Source organism: Athene noctua, chromosome 1 (assembly GCF_965140245.1).
Source record: "Athene noctua chromosome 1, bAthNoc1.hap1.1, whole genome shotgun sequence".
Classification (NCBI taxonomy): domain Eukaryota; kingdom Metazoa; phylum Chordata; class Aves; order Strigiformes; family Strigidae; genus Athene; species Athene noctua.
Genome location: NC_134037.1, coordinates 87,580,946 through 87,600,325, shown reverse-complemented (window position 1 = coordinate 87,600,325; position 19,380 = coordinate 87,580,946). Strand labels below are relative to the sequence as shown.

The 19,380-nt window shown below is 35.4% G+C and overlaps 1 protein-coding gene across 1 annotated transcript in view; it reads right to left on the bottom strand.

Moving 5' to 3' along the window:
* The window catches only part of FMN2 (formin 2), a 166,245-nt gene that overhangs the window by 24,669 nt on the left and 122,196 nt on the right, over positions 1-19,380 (bottom strand). Inside the window, exon 15 of the mRNA XM_074896831.1 lies at positions 9,457-9,508. Coding sequence (XP_074752932.1) covers positions 9,457-9,508 — 52 coding nt within the window. The remainder of the gene's footprint in view (positions 1-9,456; positions 9,509-19,380) is intronic.

Genomic DNA, 19,380 nt, shown 5'->3' with positions numbered 1-19,380 from the left:
TATGCATTGATTAAGAACACAAATGCACAATTTAGATATTTTATATTTTATGCCATACACTGAAGGCAGCCGACCCAGTAATAGAAGCAGAGCATACACTGTAACACAGATTGTTAAATTCAGTAGGCATTACAAACATAACTTTGCACTTAAAACAAATATTTTAGGAAAACTAAAATTTTTAGAAGACTGATGAACTCATGGAGTTCAAAAACCTTCACATATCAGGATGCAATTTCAACCTCAGTTCAAACTGTTACTGTAGGCCCTTATATCATTCAGTGGGTGGGTGTTTCTGTAGTCCTGTCTTTCAGGAATGAAGTCCCTCTTAACAGGGGTGGAAAAGCAGCAAAATAACATGGCCATAACTAAATTAAATTGTAGTTTTGTTGGAAGGTGAATTTGAGCACTAAGATTTTCTTGATCTATTTTATAAATTAATTTTATCAGGACCAAATTAAGGTATATAATTGGGCACAATGAAGAAATTCTCCAAATCACGTCTTGTTGGTTATACCTTCTGGAAACATTAGGTTATCAGAGATCACAGTCAACACTACATCTTAAAAGTATCCTTAAAGATTTTCCTTCTCTGGTTTTAGTATTTATTTTTCTTCCTATTTTTATTCTCCTCCTTCTCTAAAACATTAAAACTCTAAAACACTAAGTTACAGCCTGGTTTTAGTTTGGGCTTTTTTTTTTGCTCTGATATATAAGTAAATGCACTGACTGCTGATAACAATGTCATTTAATCTGAAGTGGCATAGGATTATGCCAGAAGCAGGATGGAGATAGCTCCATGCTTGTCAGACAGAACTTTTCTGATGACAAAAAAGCATACAGTGTTTAAAAAGCCATTCTGCACAGACTGTGTCAGGCTCCAGCCATGTGAAAATCAAAGGTCAGGAAATGTAGGTTAGAGGTACTTTTTGCTACCTTTTTGCTATCACGTCCAAAGTATTCGTCAGCCACAGCTCACCCAATAATTGGGGTTTATGTGAACCTAAATTCCATCATGCATATTTAGAGGTTATGTCTCTGTTCAAGAATATTATTCAGATTAACATATGAATTGAAAAAATATATTATAAACAGAGCTAACCTTGGGTTCTTTTTTTGTCTCTGACAATTGTATTCTAACAGGCCACTGAGAGAAAAAAGTAAATATATTTTAGCATGCCTTTTCTAATACATTTTAAATTTGCATGTCATTTTAAAATGACAGTTTTAAATAGGTTCAAACTTTCTCTCAAAAACTTGGCTTGAGGTATTTACAGTTCCCTAGATGCATTGGTGTTAGCTGCAATCCATCGTAATCTGCATGCTTTGCGTGAACGTGTAGGTTCTTTTTCTCAGAGTTTAATGCTTTCAATTTTATGTTAGCATGGATATCATGCCCAAGAATGCCAGCTAAACTGTTATGTAGACACATGGACAGCTCTGTGTTAAACTGGGCATATACAATATGAGCATGCATAAAACAATGTAATGTAATTGTGTGCACTGGAAAGTCAGGCCCAGTAACATATCCAAGGGAAAAATATTTTTCTCTCTTAAAAAGCTTAATATATGAGCTTCAGACTTATTAAATAATCCTTGGCCAGTTGAACTTGAAGAAATAATAATGTGCCAGTAGACACAGAATACAGTGGTAGAAAGAAATTCAAAGCAGTGACCTCACACACAAGCTGCTAGCCTCAGTGTTGTAAGAAACAGCTAAATGCCTTATGCTAAAGCCCAACTTGTCTCCAGATGTTTCTATTAACACACCTCATCTTCACTGTCTAGTGCAATGGAGGCCTTCTGGGCAATCGTTATTACTTAAAGAGGTTATAATTACATACGGAGGTAGGGTAACCTTTGTGTCCTAAATATTGCATTAAAAGTTTTGTTATGGTTTTTTTTCAATTTATTGATGCCAACCTCAGCCTTGTAATCTGTCTGCTCCCATGGTATGGCTCTTTTACAACTGAAATTCATGCAGGGTCAAAGTCAGAGTTATCTAACAAAATAAGAAATAATTTGCCTTAAACCCAGAGTGAATTATTTAGATATCTAGACAGAAACCACACAGATGCATTACTAGATTTCATGTACATATAATCTTAACCCACACTCTAAGAATATAACCCATCATAGATCAAATGAAATACATGTGCATTTACAAAAACACACTGCAAAAATAAGTGTAATGAATCTACAGGTCTGATTGGAAGTATTATCGTTTGCTCTTTCTATTTTAGTGCTCAAGTCAAATTTAGGTTTCAGTTTCTATTCTTTGAAAATTATAGAATAAAAATGCTCTGAAATACTTGTGTATTATAGAGCCACCTAGCATTTTAAATGCTTTTTGATACAGTTTTATCTTAAACTCTGAAGATCTCTCCCCTTAATATGCATGAACACAGGATTCCTTAATACCATATTCACACATCCAAGCAAAGCTAAATAAACCATACTCATTTGGCCCAAGAACATACTCTTATGTCTGGAGGAGCTGTTCCCACCCCATCTAAGGATTACACAAAGGCTTCATGGTGTTTCTGGTCTGGGGTGAACATTGCCCTGATTGATTCCTTTGGTGTGGAAAATGAACTTTTACCTCCTCAACAGACTGATTAAGGTAGAACCATCTTTCAGGCAGCAGCTGAGAAGAGAAGCGGGTGCAAGTTATCGCATGAGAAGTGTTCAAACTAATTCCATGTCTGAATCTAGCTTGATAAGGAAGACAAGAAACAAGGTAACAAGGCTGAGGAACCAACCAAAGAAAAGTAAAGAGGCAACACTTTTTTCCCTAGTCACTTAATCTCCATGTATAAGCACAGTGGGGCTTCAGCAGTAGGCTGAGGCAAGGCCTATACCGTGGAGGGGCTGATGGCAGCCTTCCATCAACTGGAAATGATTATGGAAGAAATGACCTATACAGTACAAATTATTACTAGATAGTTCCCAGATAAGTTAATGCAATTGTGACCTAATTCAACCACGTCCCTGACGTTCTGCTCTTCCATTTGCATATACATCACAACAGCAATATAATATAAAAATTCTTAAAGTAAATCTTAAAATACAGCAAGGAAGAAAGCAACAACTGTAGTGGCAAATAAACACGAGAGTAAAAGCTGAAGTGTGATCCATATTAAAGTCACAATCATGTCAAATGCAAACACTACAGATCTTAGGAAACAATCTAGCTAAATAGGTCAGGTAGACAACATGATGAAAGAAAAAAAACTGCTGAACATAATCAGAAGCTGATGCACAATGGAAAGGCACTGGAGCTAATCACACATACACACACGCACACAAGACTTTTACGTCAGCTGTAACAGCTCATAAGGAATACCTTGAATTTTTGAGAACTACGCAGTGAAACCACCCGCTGGACATAAACTAGAGGTCAAAACAACGTGCTGCATTCAAAGATCTGAATTTCTGTATTTTTTTCGTTAGTTTTATTAGCTACATGAGTCTTATCTTTTTTTTTAATCCTGAATAGCATTACTTTTGGATATGATTGGATCCCATTTATTTTAACTATATTGTTATCAGGGTGTTACTTAGCAGTATCATTATCAATGCTCTTTTGTGTAACTGTATTTGCACCTTAAACTAATATCCTTTATCTTCTATTGCAAGATAAAGAATAGCTCCTCTACCTAAACTGTAGAATGAGGTGCATAAAGATGAGTTTACATTGCAGAATATTAGATAGCTGAAGTTATGCTAAAAGTTATGCTACCAAGTCTGCTAAAAGTTATGTTAACATTTGTTCATACTAGCACCGAATACCATTACATGCAAACTAATTTAAACCCAATGATTTTATTTTATTTTTTTTTTTTTAAGCAAGCAGCCCAACATCTTCAAAAAAAAGATAATGCTCTTGCATACAAAATAAATTGTGCAAATGGTTAAGGACTTGCAGTCATTTGGCATATATTTTCAGAAAAGGACAAAGACTTCATCTTTCAGGGAAAGATCAGTTACCCGTATTTCAGAAGAGACTTTCTGACATAACTAAACGGCCAGCTAAATTTCCATTACTGCATATTTACAGACCCTGATATTTTTTCAGAGACAGGATACTAAACTAGAATGATCCAATCTGTTTAACAGTCTGTAAGCTTCTTCTATACACATTTCCTTTGCTCACCAAGTATTTACTTTTTGCTGATCCAGCTAATGTATACCTACAGTCTGAAATGTATTACCACGAGCAATTCAAGTCTGCATGCTGCGAGCCACACAGCGAGAAGAGACCTAACAGTAAAGGAACCAGCAAAGGATGAATGACCAAAGAGTAGTGAAAGATGTAGTCCAAGAGCATATTCTTGGCTTTCAATTAAAAAGTGTTGTGCTGCTGTTTATTTGTGGTTTGGGGTTTTTGGTTTTTTTTTGTGTGTGTGTTTTTTTTTTTTTTTAAACTACATACCTCTCTCAATTCTGAACTTTTCACCACTTTATTTCAATCATTAACTCAATTTTCACTTTAACTTTACAGTTCACTTTTGGAAAAAAATCCAAACCATTGTGTGGAGGGTAGCAAGGTGGAGGAACATTTACTGTTTTAAAGGATTATCAGACTTAGGTGCTACATTTTTATGTGTTGCTTTTCAGCAGTGCCATTGTAGCATACTGTCTGCTATTTCTCTAAGTGTCATCAACTTGTCAGCTCATAAGCAGGTGTAAAGCTTTGTTCCTCCCTAGGTCTCATGTTCAGTGAAGCCAATGGAAGTCTGTGAAGAGTGTTGTGTCAGGAGTACTTTTTTTTTCCAGGGAATTTAAAGGTAAACATTACTCTTCAAAATTAATGTCCTTTGTTGCCACAGCAAAGCAAGCAACAACACATTGCTAAATGGATTATTAAAAGTCCTGAAAACAGAAGAGGTGCCTGGGAGGCTGCACTCAGGAAGCACTTAAAAGCCTAAAACTCACTGGAATGTGCAAGTAATGTGAGAAAATTATAAAATAAAAATATCCTGACATGGGAAGATGAGTGTTCCATACCCAGCCACACACATCCTTAATTCCCCAGTTGATACTTATGTCAGAAGGCAGAAAGTCCTCTGTTTGACTTTTTATAAAAACAAATATATATTCACATAATGCATTCAGATTTACTAAAGAATGGATTAAATTCTCAGATTTGTTAAAATGTGATGTATACAATGCTCTGACTGAGTAGCATTTCTGTCTATCTAGTCCTCATTAGGCATCACAGCAGGAAAAACAGGTGAACAGTTTCACCCCAAATCAAGCCACAATTATATGGGACTGTTGTTTTAGCGACCTATGTTATCACTTCAAGCAAGATTATACAATCTGAAATCAGCTAAAAGGATCTGTAGTGTTCTTAAGAGATTGTCAGCATACATTGCCTCTTTATGAGTGCAGTATGAGTAAACATAAATAACAATTTTTAGTGCTACTGCGCTGAATTTAGAATCTGACCCCTCATTGTTTGAAAAATAGCAGAAAGAATTGAAGATCATCTGACTGTATCTCAGGTCTAAACCAAACATCTCCAATTTGTGAATGATTCCCAAGGTGTTATTGCAAGAGGAGACAAATCATTGCAGGTAGAGGGGAAGAAAAAGAGAAAGTTCATCTTAACTATTTCAGTGGAAGAGAGATCAGTGTTACAGTCTGGATTTATTTTCTTCTTAAAAAAGACCCTAATCTGGAAGCCTTCCAAGGAGATCAGAACTCAATACTGGGTAAAGTATTATAAGAAAGTAATAAAGCTATATGTTATTCCTTCATAGCTATTCAGTTGAATAGAGGTAGCAAGGCAGAGAATTAGGCCCTTCAGGTTCACTGAATGCTGTTTCTGGTGATTCTAGTCGGGTTGTTTAGCTATTGCTTCTTCAGGAATGAAGTGCAAGAAGTAACCAGCTCATTTCTGATTATAAACCAGCAAGATTATATTGCTTCTGTTGCTATTGCCTTTTATCCTAGCACGGTAAACAAGACATCAGCTATAACTTTGCTTTTGACAGTAATTTTGATGCAATCTTGGTTCCTACTTTCTGTGGATACTGTGAACAAACTCTGTATGGTTCTAAAATTGTATTAAGCATACCTTGAAACAATAGTGCTTCTAATTTTTTCTCCTGATTAAAGAAACTTACATCTTGAAAGATTAGAGGTATTTAAAGCCAAGTAAATGAAAATACAGAAAACGGAGTACATATTTGTTGCTTGGTAGAAAGCATACTATACCTCCCAATTTTCAAAGATGATAAATTTTAATTATAAACCTGTTTCAATTTTATATACAGCTGTGTGAATTGAGCATATAGGTATGCATTTTAGGACAGAGGACATAACCTAAGAGTTTAAAAAAAAGCACCAAGTTGTGGACTCCTAAAATATAGAAGCAACTCTTTCCCTCCTCCTCCTCCTTCTCCTCTGTATCTCTTGTTTTACTTCTTTTCCCTCCCCCCAAAACAGTGATTTTTACTTTAAAGTAAAAGTCAAGTATTTCAGAGTTGCTCAAATATTTAGCAATGATGATCTAATTGGAAAGTGCCAGGTTCTTTTTTATTACACTTTATCAATATTGTTAAGGGAATGATGTAATTGTTTGGGGTTTGGTGAAGACATTCCATGTCACTTCAGTGTTAATACCAGGCTGGAGCCTTCCTTGTCTGCCTGCGTAAGCTAGATAAACACAGACCTGTGTGCTTTCTTCTCATCTCAGGATACTTACTCAAAGAGATCTTGGAACATAAGCTTGTTGCGAGCTAAACATTTCAACTTTTCATTTTATCCATGTGCCAGAAAATCATTCCTTGGATAAACACTTTACATACTGACACTTTTAAAGTCACTAAACACGATAAATAAAGAGCGTATACATCATTTCAAAACCGATTAAACATTTTCTCACTTGTGACAAATGAACAGCTATATACTGTATGGAGTCCCTGGAGCAGACATTCCATTTTCTTTGTCTTTATTTTGTGTGGAAGATTAACTTTCCATTTCAGCTCATCTATTGCACAATTGAGCTTTTCTAAAATACACATTGCTGCATTCTCTTCAAATCATTATTCATTTTAGAAACATTTTTGTTGTTATTGCTGCAAGAGGTTTTCTTTTAGGCTTTCATATTTTTATGGAGATACCAGCTTTAATATTTTGTGCCCAAACTAACAAGGGAAAAAAAAAAATCGTAGTTTTTACTGAAAGCTAAAGAAGTGCTATTGTGGGGTAGACCTTATACATGGGCTGAAGTTATCCACTTCAAAAAGAAAAATCCAAGCACATTAATCACATTAATTTTGCTCCATCTAATCCATTGCTTTTCCTTGCACTACTTGCTTGTCTAGTTATCCTATGCACTGCTGTTCTACCAATGATAAGCCAAATGTAACTAATCTTTTATTGAGCTTTTTAAGATCTCATCTCTTTTTCACCCACCCTCTGCCAAAAAGGATCCCGAGCATTTTAATTTTAAGCCCAATAAAAGATCTTAGTGAAATAAATACACATAATACTAAAAATATCCCATGAAGTTGCCTTCAATATTTCAACAAATACCACTAATCTGATTGAGAATTTTAGTGGGAAGGTGGGAGGAAGAAAGAGAAATGTGGAATAGATAATAGTAAAAAATAACTTTGCACTAATGTTGTTCTAGCATAATTCGTCGTGTGTTCCAAAAAAGGTTTTGTATGTGATGTTATCCTTGCTAGATATTGACAGCAAAGTGGAACAATGAAGCTGAATCTTCTTTGATAGACTACCATGTAATAGGAGTTGATGCACTAAACCTAGGACGAAGAAAGAATTAGGACAAGTCAGAAGAAGCAGACCGAGCTGAATAAGAATCCAGTGAGCAGTTTGTTTTCTTCCCCCATATTGTGGACGCTAGATATACCAACAGGAAGTTTTTGATATGATGGTTCCAGTGCAGTCAGGGAAAAAAATAAGAATGGAGAGTGAATTAGACACCGGAAGACATGAGAAGTCACAAGATTTCTGAACAGATTGCAGATTCCTCTTGTCCTTAGATATCTGTCAGCTTTGGACGTGTAGTCTAATCCATTTGCCACAGAAGAAAAAGTTTCCTTAAAAGAGCAGTCAGAGATCACAAAAAATCTCTTCTCCTAACAGCAGTTTCTTCTCTCAAAGTTTTATTGTGAAGGAGATTTTTAAGGATAAGAACTATGTAACTCAGCAGTTAAACAAACCTAAGAAATGTCAGGAATGTCTTTCATATATATATATATATATACACATACACACACACTTTAGCAAGAGGTATGATACTAAGCCAAAGCAGTACTCCCTTTATTCCATTTTTTCCATCAGGATCTCACATCACTGATATACCACTCAAGGACCTACCATCTCGTTACAAATAAGGAGGGAGCTTCTTGTGGCAGAGGAACATCCACTCTCCCCTTGGCTTCCTTTGCAGGTATTATCTTTAGGACATGGCCCAAGTAAATAGGGAGATGTGGTGCTGTACCAGGAAAGACATCAACCACACTGTGGCATTAGAGCAGGTAGCAAATTTGGGCATTGGTGCCACAGAATGGCTAACAAACCACAGAAAAACTAGAACTTTTTATAGTGGTATATTTTACCAGAATCCTATTGAGAGTCTTCATATATTATTAATATATTAATTAGCCTATATTCAGTGGCAGCTGTACATAGTACAAAAAGAAGATGCTATTTTTAGTGAAAAAAAAAAAAAAACAACAAACAAATGCAGGCTGTCAGTTTCACTAAATCTGGACTATAAATGGTGTATGTCATATTTTGATCTTTTGCTGGGACAGATAAAAATCTGTCCCATTTAAACACTGCTGCTGGAGAACTTCTGGAGAGCACTGCCAAAAAATCAGAAGAAACCACAAGTTGTGCAATGCAGTGAAGTTCCCAATTTTGAAAACTCTCTCAACTGCACACATCTGTAATGAGATGTAATTAGGTATTTTGCTTTTTGCACAAAAAAAATTTGAAGATCTATTAGCAATTCTACAAAGGAAGTCACATTTAATTATACATATCATTAGTATATTAAAAAAACAGATTTCCATTCTTTACCTTAAAGCAGACATTTTATAAGCACAGGAAGTGGTACCTAATGAACAGTAGTTCTCTGGGGAATGCTATGTGTCTGTCAAATCACCATGATTCTGGTGTAGTATGAAAAGTTTTCTCTCAGTCCAAATGGTATCTTGGGAATTTATTTTTACATAAGGTACATGCATTTTTCAAAAGACAGAAGTCATGTGCAGTATTTCTCTAAATTTCTCTAGCTTTCGTGTCTACATTCCTTCATCTTCTTTCCTAATTGTCAAATTAAATATAATTTAGTTTTCCGAGTGCATTTCTTTCACTATTCAAAAATATGGTAACGCTAGCTAGCAACACAGCACCTTCTACCAAAACATATTTTACAAAGAAAAGTTTAATTTCATTGTTCTTTCTTACCTTTTATGTGCTTCTGTCAGTGACTTCTCTTCATTTTCTTGGTCTATTTTAGCTGTAAAAATATAACCAAAGAATTAGCTACAAGGTGAAGGAGGAAGATGTTGTTTCAGGTTAATGCTAAATGTAAATATGTCATGTATAAAATATATAGAAATTGTCTAAGGATATACTCATGTACATTAATTCTGAAAGAAAAAACAAAAAACCCAAACCACATGTAAGCTACATGAATCCTGATATCCCTATTAAAAAACAAACAAAACACACCACCACACAAAAAAATCTAAGCAAGTTCAGAAAATAAAAAAAAAAACCTTGCAGTAATATAAACAACAACGAAGTCATGAAAGTGATTTAAAACCAGATCTTAAAGAATGATTCTGAAAGCTTAACAAATATGGGAACTGGTCTACCAAGAGGAGGAAAAGCTGAGTGAATAGCAGGAAGGATTCAGTCTTATACCTTTTCTAAAAGTTGCTTGATAGTTACAAGTAAAAGCTCTCTTTCCTCTCCCTGCACACACATCAGTTAGTGAAGTATTAGAGCCTTAGAAGGTCCATAATGAAAACATGACATTTTTTTATATGAAGGAAATTATCATTTGGTGATCATGTCAAGGAAATTAAAAATATGAAACTGTCATTGCCACACAGTGGTGAAAAATTATCTATTTTTCATGTGTTTTGTCATCTTTATTTTGTATCCATTTCACTTAATTTAGATGGGTATTCTGATACACAAAATCCACAAGAACATACATATTAACCTAGGCATCACCAATGTGCAAAGCAATAGTACAAACCACTCTATGCATGTATGCTTAGGTGAGATTTATACTTATACAGCCATTCAGGTAGCACACCTTAAATCCCATTCAAGATCTGCATGCTTTAGCCAAAAGCTTTTTAGTTTGAAACTTGATCCCCTTTTTCAGTCTGCTGGACTACTGGCATGCTAATTTGCAAGGAGAATTTTAGGATTCCAAAGAGTCAGTGGGCTTTGGGACATAAAGAGGCTCTGAACTGTCTCGGAAACATATGTCAATGGTATGGAATTCATACAGAAATCTAAAAAAGAAGAATAAACCTTTAAGCTATTTTTCATTTTGCCTTCCCTACACAGCTCTACAATAATAATTGATCGAAGTTGCTTTTCTACATTAGAGACACACTGCCTTTGAAAAAGGAAATCCTGATTGTAAATTTTGCAAAAATGAGAAAGGCAATGAAATTATTAGGGAACAATGGTAAATCACTCCTCTTCTGTAACAATGTTTTAATCAACAGCACTTTACAAATATATACTAAAATAGACATGTGAAATCTGTAGCAAAGATACAGACATGCAGTTTCCCTATTCTTTCCCCAGTCAGAACAAGGATCAGAGTTATGTCTGATACTGCAAATGCTTTTTATTAGTAGTAATGTAGTCTGCTGAGTAGGGTGAGCAGTGCCTGGATGCTTGCCGCAGCAAACATTGTATTTAGTAATCATTACTTGAAGACTCGGAGCTCCATCATTGTTTTGCTGAAAGTGAAAAAAATCTGAGCAAACCACAGAAAACTTGAGGGAGAGATGGGTAAATGTTCTCAAGGAAATTCAAGAGCACGTGAAGCCTGCCTGATTACAGGTTTCAATACTGACTTGAAACTCAGCCCAGATTCTTCAAAAGGTTTATGAGGGCCCAAAACCCTTTTGAGTGAACTTGGGCCCAGTGCTGAGTGAATCTGGGCTGACTTAGAGTTTTTCTTGAAAGCCTTGACTTGCTTTGGATATGAAACCAGGTGAAACCTGGCAGCTTTTACAGAATTTCCTTTTTTTTTTTTCTTTTCATACTTCAGTCCTGAAAGTCAAGGTATAACTTGTAAAACCATACAGTGTGAGAGAAGAAACTGCACACAAATTCCCTGGATGAAGGGAGATCCAATATCTAATTCTGCATTAACATTTTCACTAAGTATCTGCAGATACAACTTGTAAAATAAATAATTCTGTTACTGAAAAATGTAGTTTGGACTTCTTCCACTTTGATAATGCTTGGAAATGGAAACTAGCATGTTCCAGCCTAGGGACAGTCTTTTAGTACATACATAATATTCATAGGCTATAATTCTTTTTATAATTTCCAGGATTGATGGGATATAACATCACCTGAGCTGTCTAGCTTTGGGTTTTTTCTTCCTTATTTCAACTGTTCTGCACATGCTTACAAACAATTATTTACCCGCCAACAATGGAGCAACTATTCCACAATTTACTTTTTGAAAGAGTGAAAGCACAACATATTATACTAGGCTTATCAAAGCATGTCAAAATGCCCCCATTTTGAAGCAAGATTTGTTTAAATTAAAAAGTTCCTGTGGTCCAGAGAGGAAGAAAGAAAAAATACTTCAGGTATCTGTACTTTTAATAATTTCATAGAGAACAGGTTTTACTCAATGAAAAGAATACTGAGAATTCCTGAATAATGCAGGTGCAGGTAATAGCATTTTTTAAAAAGTACTAAGTACTATGCATAAGGCAGCTACAATAAACACAGAGAGAGAGTTCATCCTGCATCAGATCACCTCTTGGCATTAAACAGTTTTGCAAGGAAAGAATTTCCTCTAAAAGAGAATTCCCTTGTAGTCTGTTCCAAATATGTGATGACACTTCTAAACCTTTTGCATATTATCAAAAGGATATTATTAAACTGTAAATCTGACTTGCAATCCATTTGCTTTCTCATTTTTGTAGACCTAAAAAACTTAAAGAACAGTATGAAAACAATTCTGCTTCCAAAAGACAACAGGTGGCACCACTGAAAGTGAAGAAAATTCAGTATGTACTCAAGGATCTGTCCCTGTCCAAAGAAAATATTCAGATGACTGCTTTTTCACTACTATACAGTAAACATCTGAAAGCTGTGGACAATGACTAGTCAGAGACATGCATTAACCAGCAAGGGAAGAAAGCCTCTTGTTACCAAACCCACAACAGTCTTAAATCACCAGGATACAATGGAATAACTTAGATGTTGAAGCATCTGGAGATTCCTACAACTTCTGGAACTGACCACTAATATGGTCACCTGATATTAGTGGTTATTGGCATTTTGCTCTGTACTAGTTGCCCTATTGGTAAACTGCTTTCAACTCACTTTTCTTGTTTGAGTAGGGGAGGAAAAAAATAATCAGAGTCACGACCAATTCAGCTGAAGCGTCCCAGAGTACATTACACTGACATTTCATTCAATATGCTTCTTTACTGACTTCTTCCTCCAAAGCAGTTCATCACCACTGTAAAGAGAGTGCCTGAAAGGCACCAGTTTGGCATTCTTACTTCTTGGCAGCCTGTAACAATGAAGTGCTAAGTACCAGCTGCAAGGTGTCCATCTTGGGAGAACAGTCTTGCATGGAAAGTGTATTTACTTTTACAAAAGAAAACTCTTCCAACAGGTGAAGTAAAAATGAGAAAATACCTACCTATTCCACAGTGATCCTGCCATGTCAATAGCCAATACAGGAAAATTGGTCATTTCCAGGGATATCATGGCAGCTGAGCACAACTGAGCACTCTGTTCTGCCCTCAAGAAGCAAGATTACTTCAGAAAGTATTATTTATTTTCTTTGAAAAACATTTTTAAAAGTCTTGTAGTCATCCAGTAGCCATATCTGCTTTCATATTTATTTGGAATCTGTCCAGCTGACCATAGCAGCGACTGGTTGCAGACTTTTCTGACAGATGTAGTTCCTGTTCTTGGGTCAGTTATCTTTCCCAAATGAAAGTATTCCATATATTATTGACTCATCATCTTTTCACCAACCTATGGTAAGAGTAGTTTTCTTGATCCTTGACACTAACTTACTAAACCACTTCCAAACATATTGTTCCAAATCTATTAAAAACTATATCATACCAGGAAATGCTAGCCCCTATATTTCATGTAATGCATCAGTAAGCAAAGGTAAAACTTAAGTTTTATATCTCTGCCTGCATACACTCAATATACTGTAGGGCTTTATATGCAGCTCCCATAATCCTGAAGGCATATATATTCTGTAAAACCTACTTAAAAGGATATAGTTGAAAAATAACCTGAGGTCATATTGAAAAAACATCGCCATATGAAAAAAAGAACATTTTAGAGTGAAAGTGACCTTTCATGAAGCAAAGCTGCCTTATCTACTATTTACAATGTATACTGAATTCGTTATCTTTTCCCTTTTTCTTTTGAAAGCATCTTTTTAATGTCTTCTTGTTGGATGATATTCAACTGTTTGCTGCCTTTTCCATTAAGATACCTTCAGATTACTTAAAGATGGTCTACCTTTAGAGCAAGGTCTATACTTCCTAAATACTTTATATATTTGCTCAAAATTCAAGTACATTTCTTCTTTCCTATGTCATTCCTTACCAAGCATGAAGACTGTACTATATCCAAGACTCTTCAATCAATTCTTTTAACTACATAGTATGTATTTCTTTAAATTTTACTCACATCAGATGTTCTATCTTATCACTTTTGTATTTGCTTAAATTTACTGCTTGATGTTTTCTAATTGGGGCATAACACCTGATTTCATGCAATTCAAAATGAGCTTTCCAATAAGGTCTCACGAATGAAGTCTAATTAACTTAATTCACAAAAGTTCTGTCATTATCAGCATATACCCACATTCCAGAATGATACATTCCATTGTTCTGCATGTTTGCTCTTGTGGTTCTTTTAGATTAGATTACACATAAACTTCTGCAAAGGCACATACACTAATACCATATTAAAGTGATCTATGCATTTATGAAAATCTGAAGCATCTCACAAAACTGAATGTGGGAAGTATACACAGGCATTGTAGAAAATAATGGTCTTTAGCAGAACAGTATCATTCACTTTTTGGCAAATAGTCTTTTTTTTCTTTCCTCCCTGTAAGAAACATAGAAGATTATATTAAGTGAAGAGGGGTTCAAAGGTAAGGACATAAAAGCAATTTTTTGACCACAAATTGTCCCTCTGACCTCAGTGGCAAGTGACATTTCAGACCAATTATGCTAAAATTTCTCCAGGCATCAAGTCACTCTGTGAACTAAGAACATTGCCAAGTTTCTTCTCATTTTTGGTCCAATATCCTTTCTACATTAGTCTCCTGTAAATTTAACTATCATACCTTCTGCATTAAATTTTTAAAATTTTTAAAATGTTACTTAAATGAATATACCTATTTTCTTATGTACAAGCTATTTTCTGTATGGACAGATACTGCATACAATATCTGCTATCTCTAATACCAATTGTTGCAAGTTCTTGATAGAAAGTGTAACATTTCACTCTACTATCTCTTCCAGAGGATTTAAAAATCTTAAGAAATATTTGACCTAAGACTAACTGGGAGGTCAGAGACTTACAACAACTGTTTTAAACTGCCACTATTCTGCCCCATGCTATATAAATATTATTGAAAAGCAGTGGAATTTTTGGAAATCCTTTTTGCTGAAAAAAAGAAAACTATTTCTAACCCTTTTACAAACCCTTACTGCAGGTTTACCAGGATCTTTAAAGAGGACTGTGGTGTTGAGTGAATAATAGCTGGGACCTCAAAAACATAGCAAATATCTCCTCTGTCAGAGGCACAAACTCCAAGAAAATGCCAACAAAACAAAACTAAAAACAAAATTGAGGGATAGAGTTTGTTAAAAACCGTATGGAACATCAAGTGGTTCATCTGTCACTGCTGACCGAGCTCTACTAAGATCTGAGGACCTGAGGTACCTGAAAGAGGCCATGAGGATACCCTCTGTATCTCATGCGTGTGACTAGGACAAAAAAAGTGAAGACAGAAAGGAAAAATACTGGATGAACAACCACCACAAGCAAAGGCATGTATTAGGGTCTAAGGTTCAAGTTTACAAGATCTCTGCCAGAGCTCCTAAGAGAATTCCTCCAGTCTCCTTGGTAGTGCATGGACTTTTAAAAGCCCCTAGAAAACACCAAAATACTTACAGCTATTTTATTTGGCAATCAGCATGCTAGTCAATTTTGTGTTTCTAAATACCTTGAAATGCCAAAGCAAAATAGCAAAGACACCAGGATCAGTAGAAAGCTCTTGAGAAAAACCTCTTTCCTTCCCCCATTAGACTTCTGACTATGTTTTGCCTCAATTTTTTGATTTTTGTTTTGCTCTCTTTGCAAGTTTTGTTTATAAAGAATAATGTGGTTGGGGACACAAGTGGCACTGGGAAGAACTGAGTAGCCATTTTACATGGAAATGATCAAAAAGAAAGTGGGCTTTGAGGAAGACTGTAAAGTTAGATGATCATTAATATTTAAATGAGGACAGGGGCTCATATTTAGTGGCTTTGTAAAAAAAAAAAAAAAAAAAAAAGAGAGAGCAAGCATTAAAAGTTAAGCTTAAAGTTGAATATGCAATAATACCAGGAACTGAATGAGAAAAACAAATTTAACAGTTAATAAGAATTATCGATGTCCTTTATGTGCATATGTACTAGATAAACAAAGTCACAAAACAAGTTGACCCTTTGGTTCTGATTCAGAAATTATTCCAAGTAGAGACCCTGTAGGTCTACTCAAACAGCATTCAAATGCCCTCTCAGAGCTTTTGTTCCACCAGAACGTTTTGCTGTTGGTTTGTGGTATGATCTTGACCCAGTGATTACTGTCTGTAGTTATTGTCTGGCCCCAAACCCTGTTGCAATTTAAGCTGTTTCTTCTGAATCAGTTTCAAAGAGCTATGAGTAAGAAGATGCACGAAACGGCCATCCCTTCTGATCTCCTGATCTCTCTTAAGGGAGTATCACATCTTCTCAGGTAATTGAATACAGGAATGCATCTGAGTAATCTCAGATGGAAGGCAACAAGAATCCTTTCATCTGCTTGTCTAGATCCTAAATCTTTTTGCCTTTTTCCTCTCTTTTTATTTAATGTGTTAACTAGTATTTGTTTATAACTTGCTATGAATGTGCTTTCCAGTAACTTTCAAGCGGAGCCAGTTTGTTGGGTTTTTTTTTGACAGATACAATGCCTTTTCAATGAGTCATTAGAGCTATATTGCTATAGTTTTGAGAATTTCTATTTACACTGAACAAAGATCCAAGTACCTTTGGATGGTTTATTATTAGGTACATTCATGCTAAGAAAGCTTTGCAAGAGAAGAAAGCAGGGTTTATCCTGGGAATCCTAGTAAGAGTGTTACCTCCTTCTGTATTTCCTGTGACAAATTCATAGAAGGTGGCAAGCATGAAGAATACCCAATCCCTCTCCCTCACTTTCTAAGCTTTTCATACATAGATGGAAAAGAACATTTAAATACTTCATTTGGACTCCAGTTTCTTGAAGATAACTGGGGATAGAGCATCTAATATGCTGAACATTTTCTTAATTATGTTCTATTTTTTTCAACACCTATGACAAGTTAAACACACATTTACATTGATTCCAACTAATTGCACTTCACAATGGCTTCACATAATCACACAACAGGAACAACTCAAATTATGTACTAGCTCCATAGATTATGACCAAGATCTATGGAGCCACAGCTTAAACTCTCATTGAAAACACAAGCAGTAAAAGTCGATCTTCGTGAAAGTTAAAAAAATTTAAACTTAACAACAACTGACTATAAAAAGACAACTGACTTTTCAAATGAATAACTATATTAATAACAACACAAAAAAATATCAGGGCAAGTCCTATCTACCCCTCATACACACTGTTTCAAGATGTGAACTCTCTCCACATGTTGCTCGTTTTGTCCTCTTTTAATCCATCTCAGGCAGCAGTCTGGTAAGAAGATAGGTTATTTGCCACCCTTTGAAAGATGACATTTCCTGTCAGCTGAATGGAGGGAGAAGTGAGACCCATATCCAACATTAAAAAAAAAAAAAAAAAAAAATCTACATTCAGCAACTACTCACTAGGATGTTGTCACATGTCACGTTCACAGTAGCAAAATACATAGTATTTCATGTGTAGCTTTGAGCTCCTCACAATATGTTCCTTGGGGATTCTAAAATCCTACACTACTCAAACGTCACAGTCAGGTCAGGACTAGGCACTGCACAGACATGCATTTAGCTAGCATACCTAGGATTAAATATATGTTATTAGGTACAGTAAAGATACTGCAAGATATTTCAGGCCTGATTTAAATGGAAAGCTGCTCAGTTGTGAGCCTGGACTCTGCAGTGCTGAAGAACATGTCATGCCATAGTGATTAGGGCTAATGAAGGATCTAAGTACTTTTAGTAAAGCTTTAAATGTCATCAGCTTATTTTTCCTTCTCCATCCCAAGAATTTTGTGTTAAAATCAATGTTATTTGAACCCATTTTGGATTTTATTGGAGATTTTAAATGTGAATTAATTTCTGCCCCCCCAACCATCCACAAGATATTTAGTAATTTCAGTAATTTGCTGCATTCATTCAGAATATTTTGAGGTGGGTGACTTGTATCATGCTATTGTGACACTCATGCATTGATCTGTTCCCAAGTGATGGCCAAAATAACTTTTTTTTACTCTACCACACCTGTGCTGCCTGCAATCATTGTACTGATACCTACAAAAATAATTAAATGAGGTCCTGTGCCAAAGGCACAAACAGCTGACAGCCCCAGTCTAAAGGTTTGGCCTTTGATGGACTGTGAGGCAAGGTGAGGCTAATTCAGTGAAGCCTGTTTAGTGCTGCAAATACAACTCAATCTGAATTAGGATTATTATGTAATAATGCCCACCGATGGAGGTGCTAACATCTGAGGTAGGGACAAGTTTACACAGTACTGACATTAAACTATTTATTAGCATTAAGATGTCAGTGTGAGATTAAAAAAAATACTTTCAGCACTCAAACAACAAGTTTTAAAAGGTCTTAAAAGGTCTTTTAATAATCCAACAAAAAGAATACTAACGTAAAAATGTAAACATTCATGGAATTAAGTTGTTTAAGTGTGAATTCCTGTGCCTTTTGTTCCAGTGACTTTACATTTCTTGCTCTTCATATCCCTCCATCATTTTTGTCTAAAATGAAAAAAACTTGATTTCTTTAATCTTGGTAATTAGTATATTTAATAATAATAATATTTAAAGTGAATGTCTCCACATAAATCTACAAATATCCAACCCCTTAATGTTCTGTGCATTTTTTAAAAAAAGAAAAATGAAAACATTTGCATATGTTCTTAATGGTGTTTTAGTCATATTTTAAAATTATTTTTAGAAAAATTATGAAGTAGTGCTATGCTCTCCCTTATATTAATCAAATCATAAAAGAAACATTTAAAGAAAGTGGAATCTGCAAAATCAATCATTCTGGGTTAGAAAGTGCCAGAATTAAGATTACCCGAGCAGCATTCCTTTCGCAATCATCTACAATACTTCTGGAGCCAGGAACTGAACCCAGCCATCCAAGATTCAGTCTGATGCTTTAGTCTCATTCACAATTCATCATTTGATGATGCACAGCCTTTTGCTGCTTGACCTAAAAGAACAAGTAACCGCCAACTATCTGGTTGCAGCTACAGTGATAAATACAACACACTTTGTGATTTATACATTCATTTACTAACAGCTCAGAAACCAGATTCCTGAATGCTCTTCCTGGAAAAAGAGGGAGATAGTTACAGACAGTTCACCCAAGAGGATGATTTTAGCATCTTTGTTCTGCAAGATCACAAGGATGTGCCTAGAATTTGGGTCTAGAGAAGAGTCTGTATTCTTGGGTCCAGTACAATGAGACCTGGGGATGGCATTTACTAACAAGAGCAGAACTACAGAATTTTGCAAAATAAGACTAGAAGGAACCAAAGATTGAATGGTTAGCTTGTACTTCCAAACTTACAATCATAATGGCACTATCCCCAATGTTTTCAGACAAACTAGCTAAACATCAGAAAAATATGTTTTTACTTCTTCTGCGAACAATGTATTTT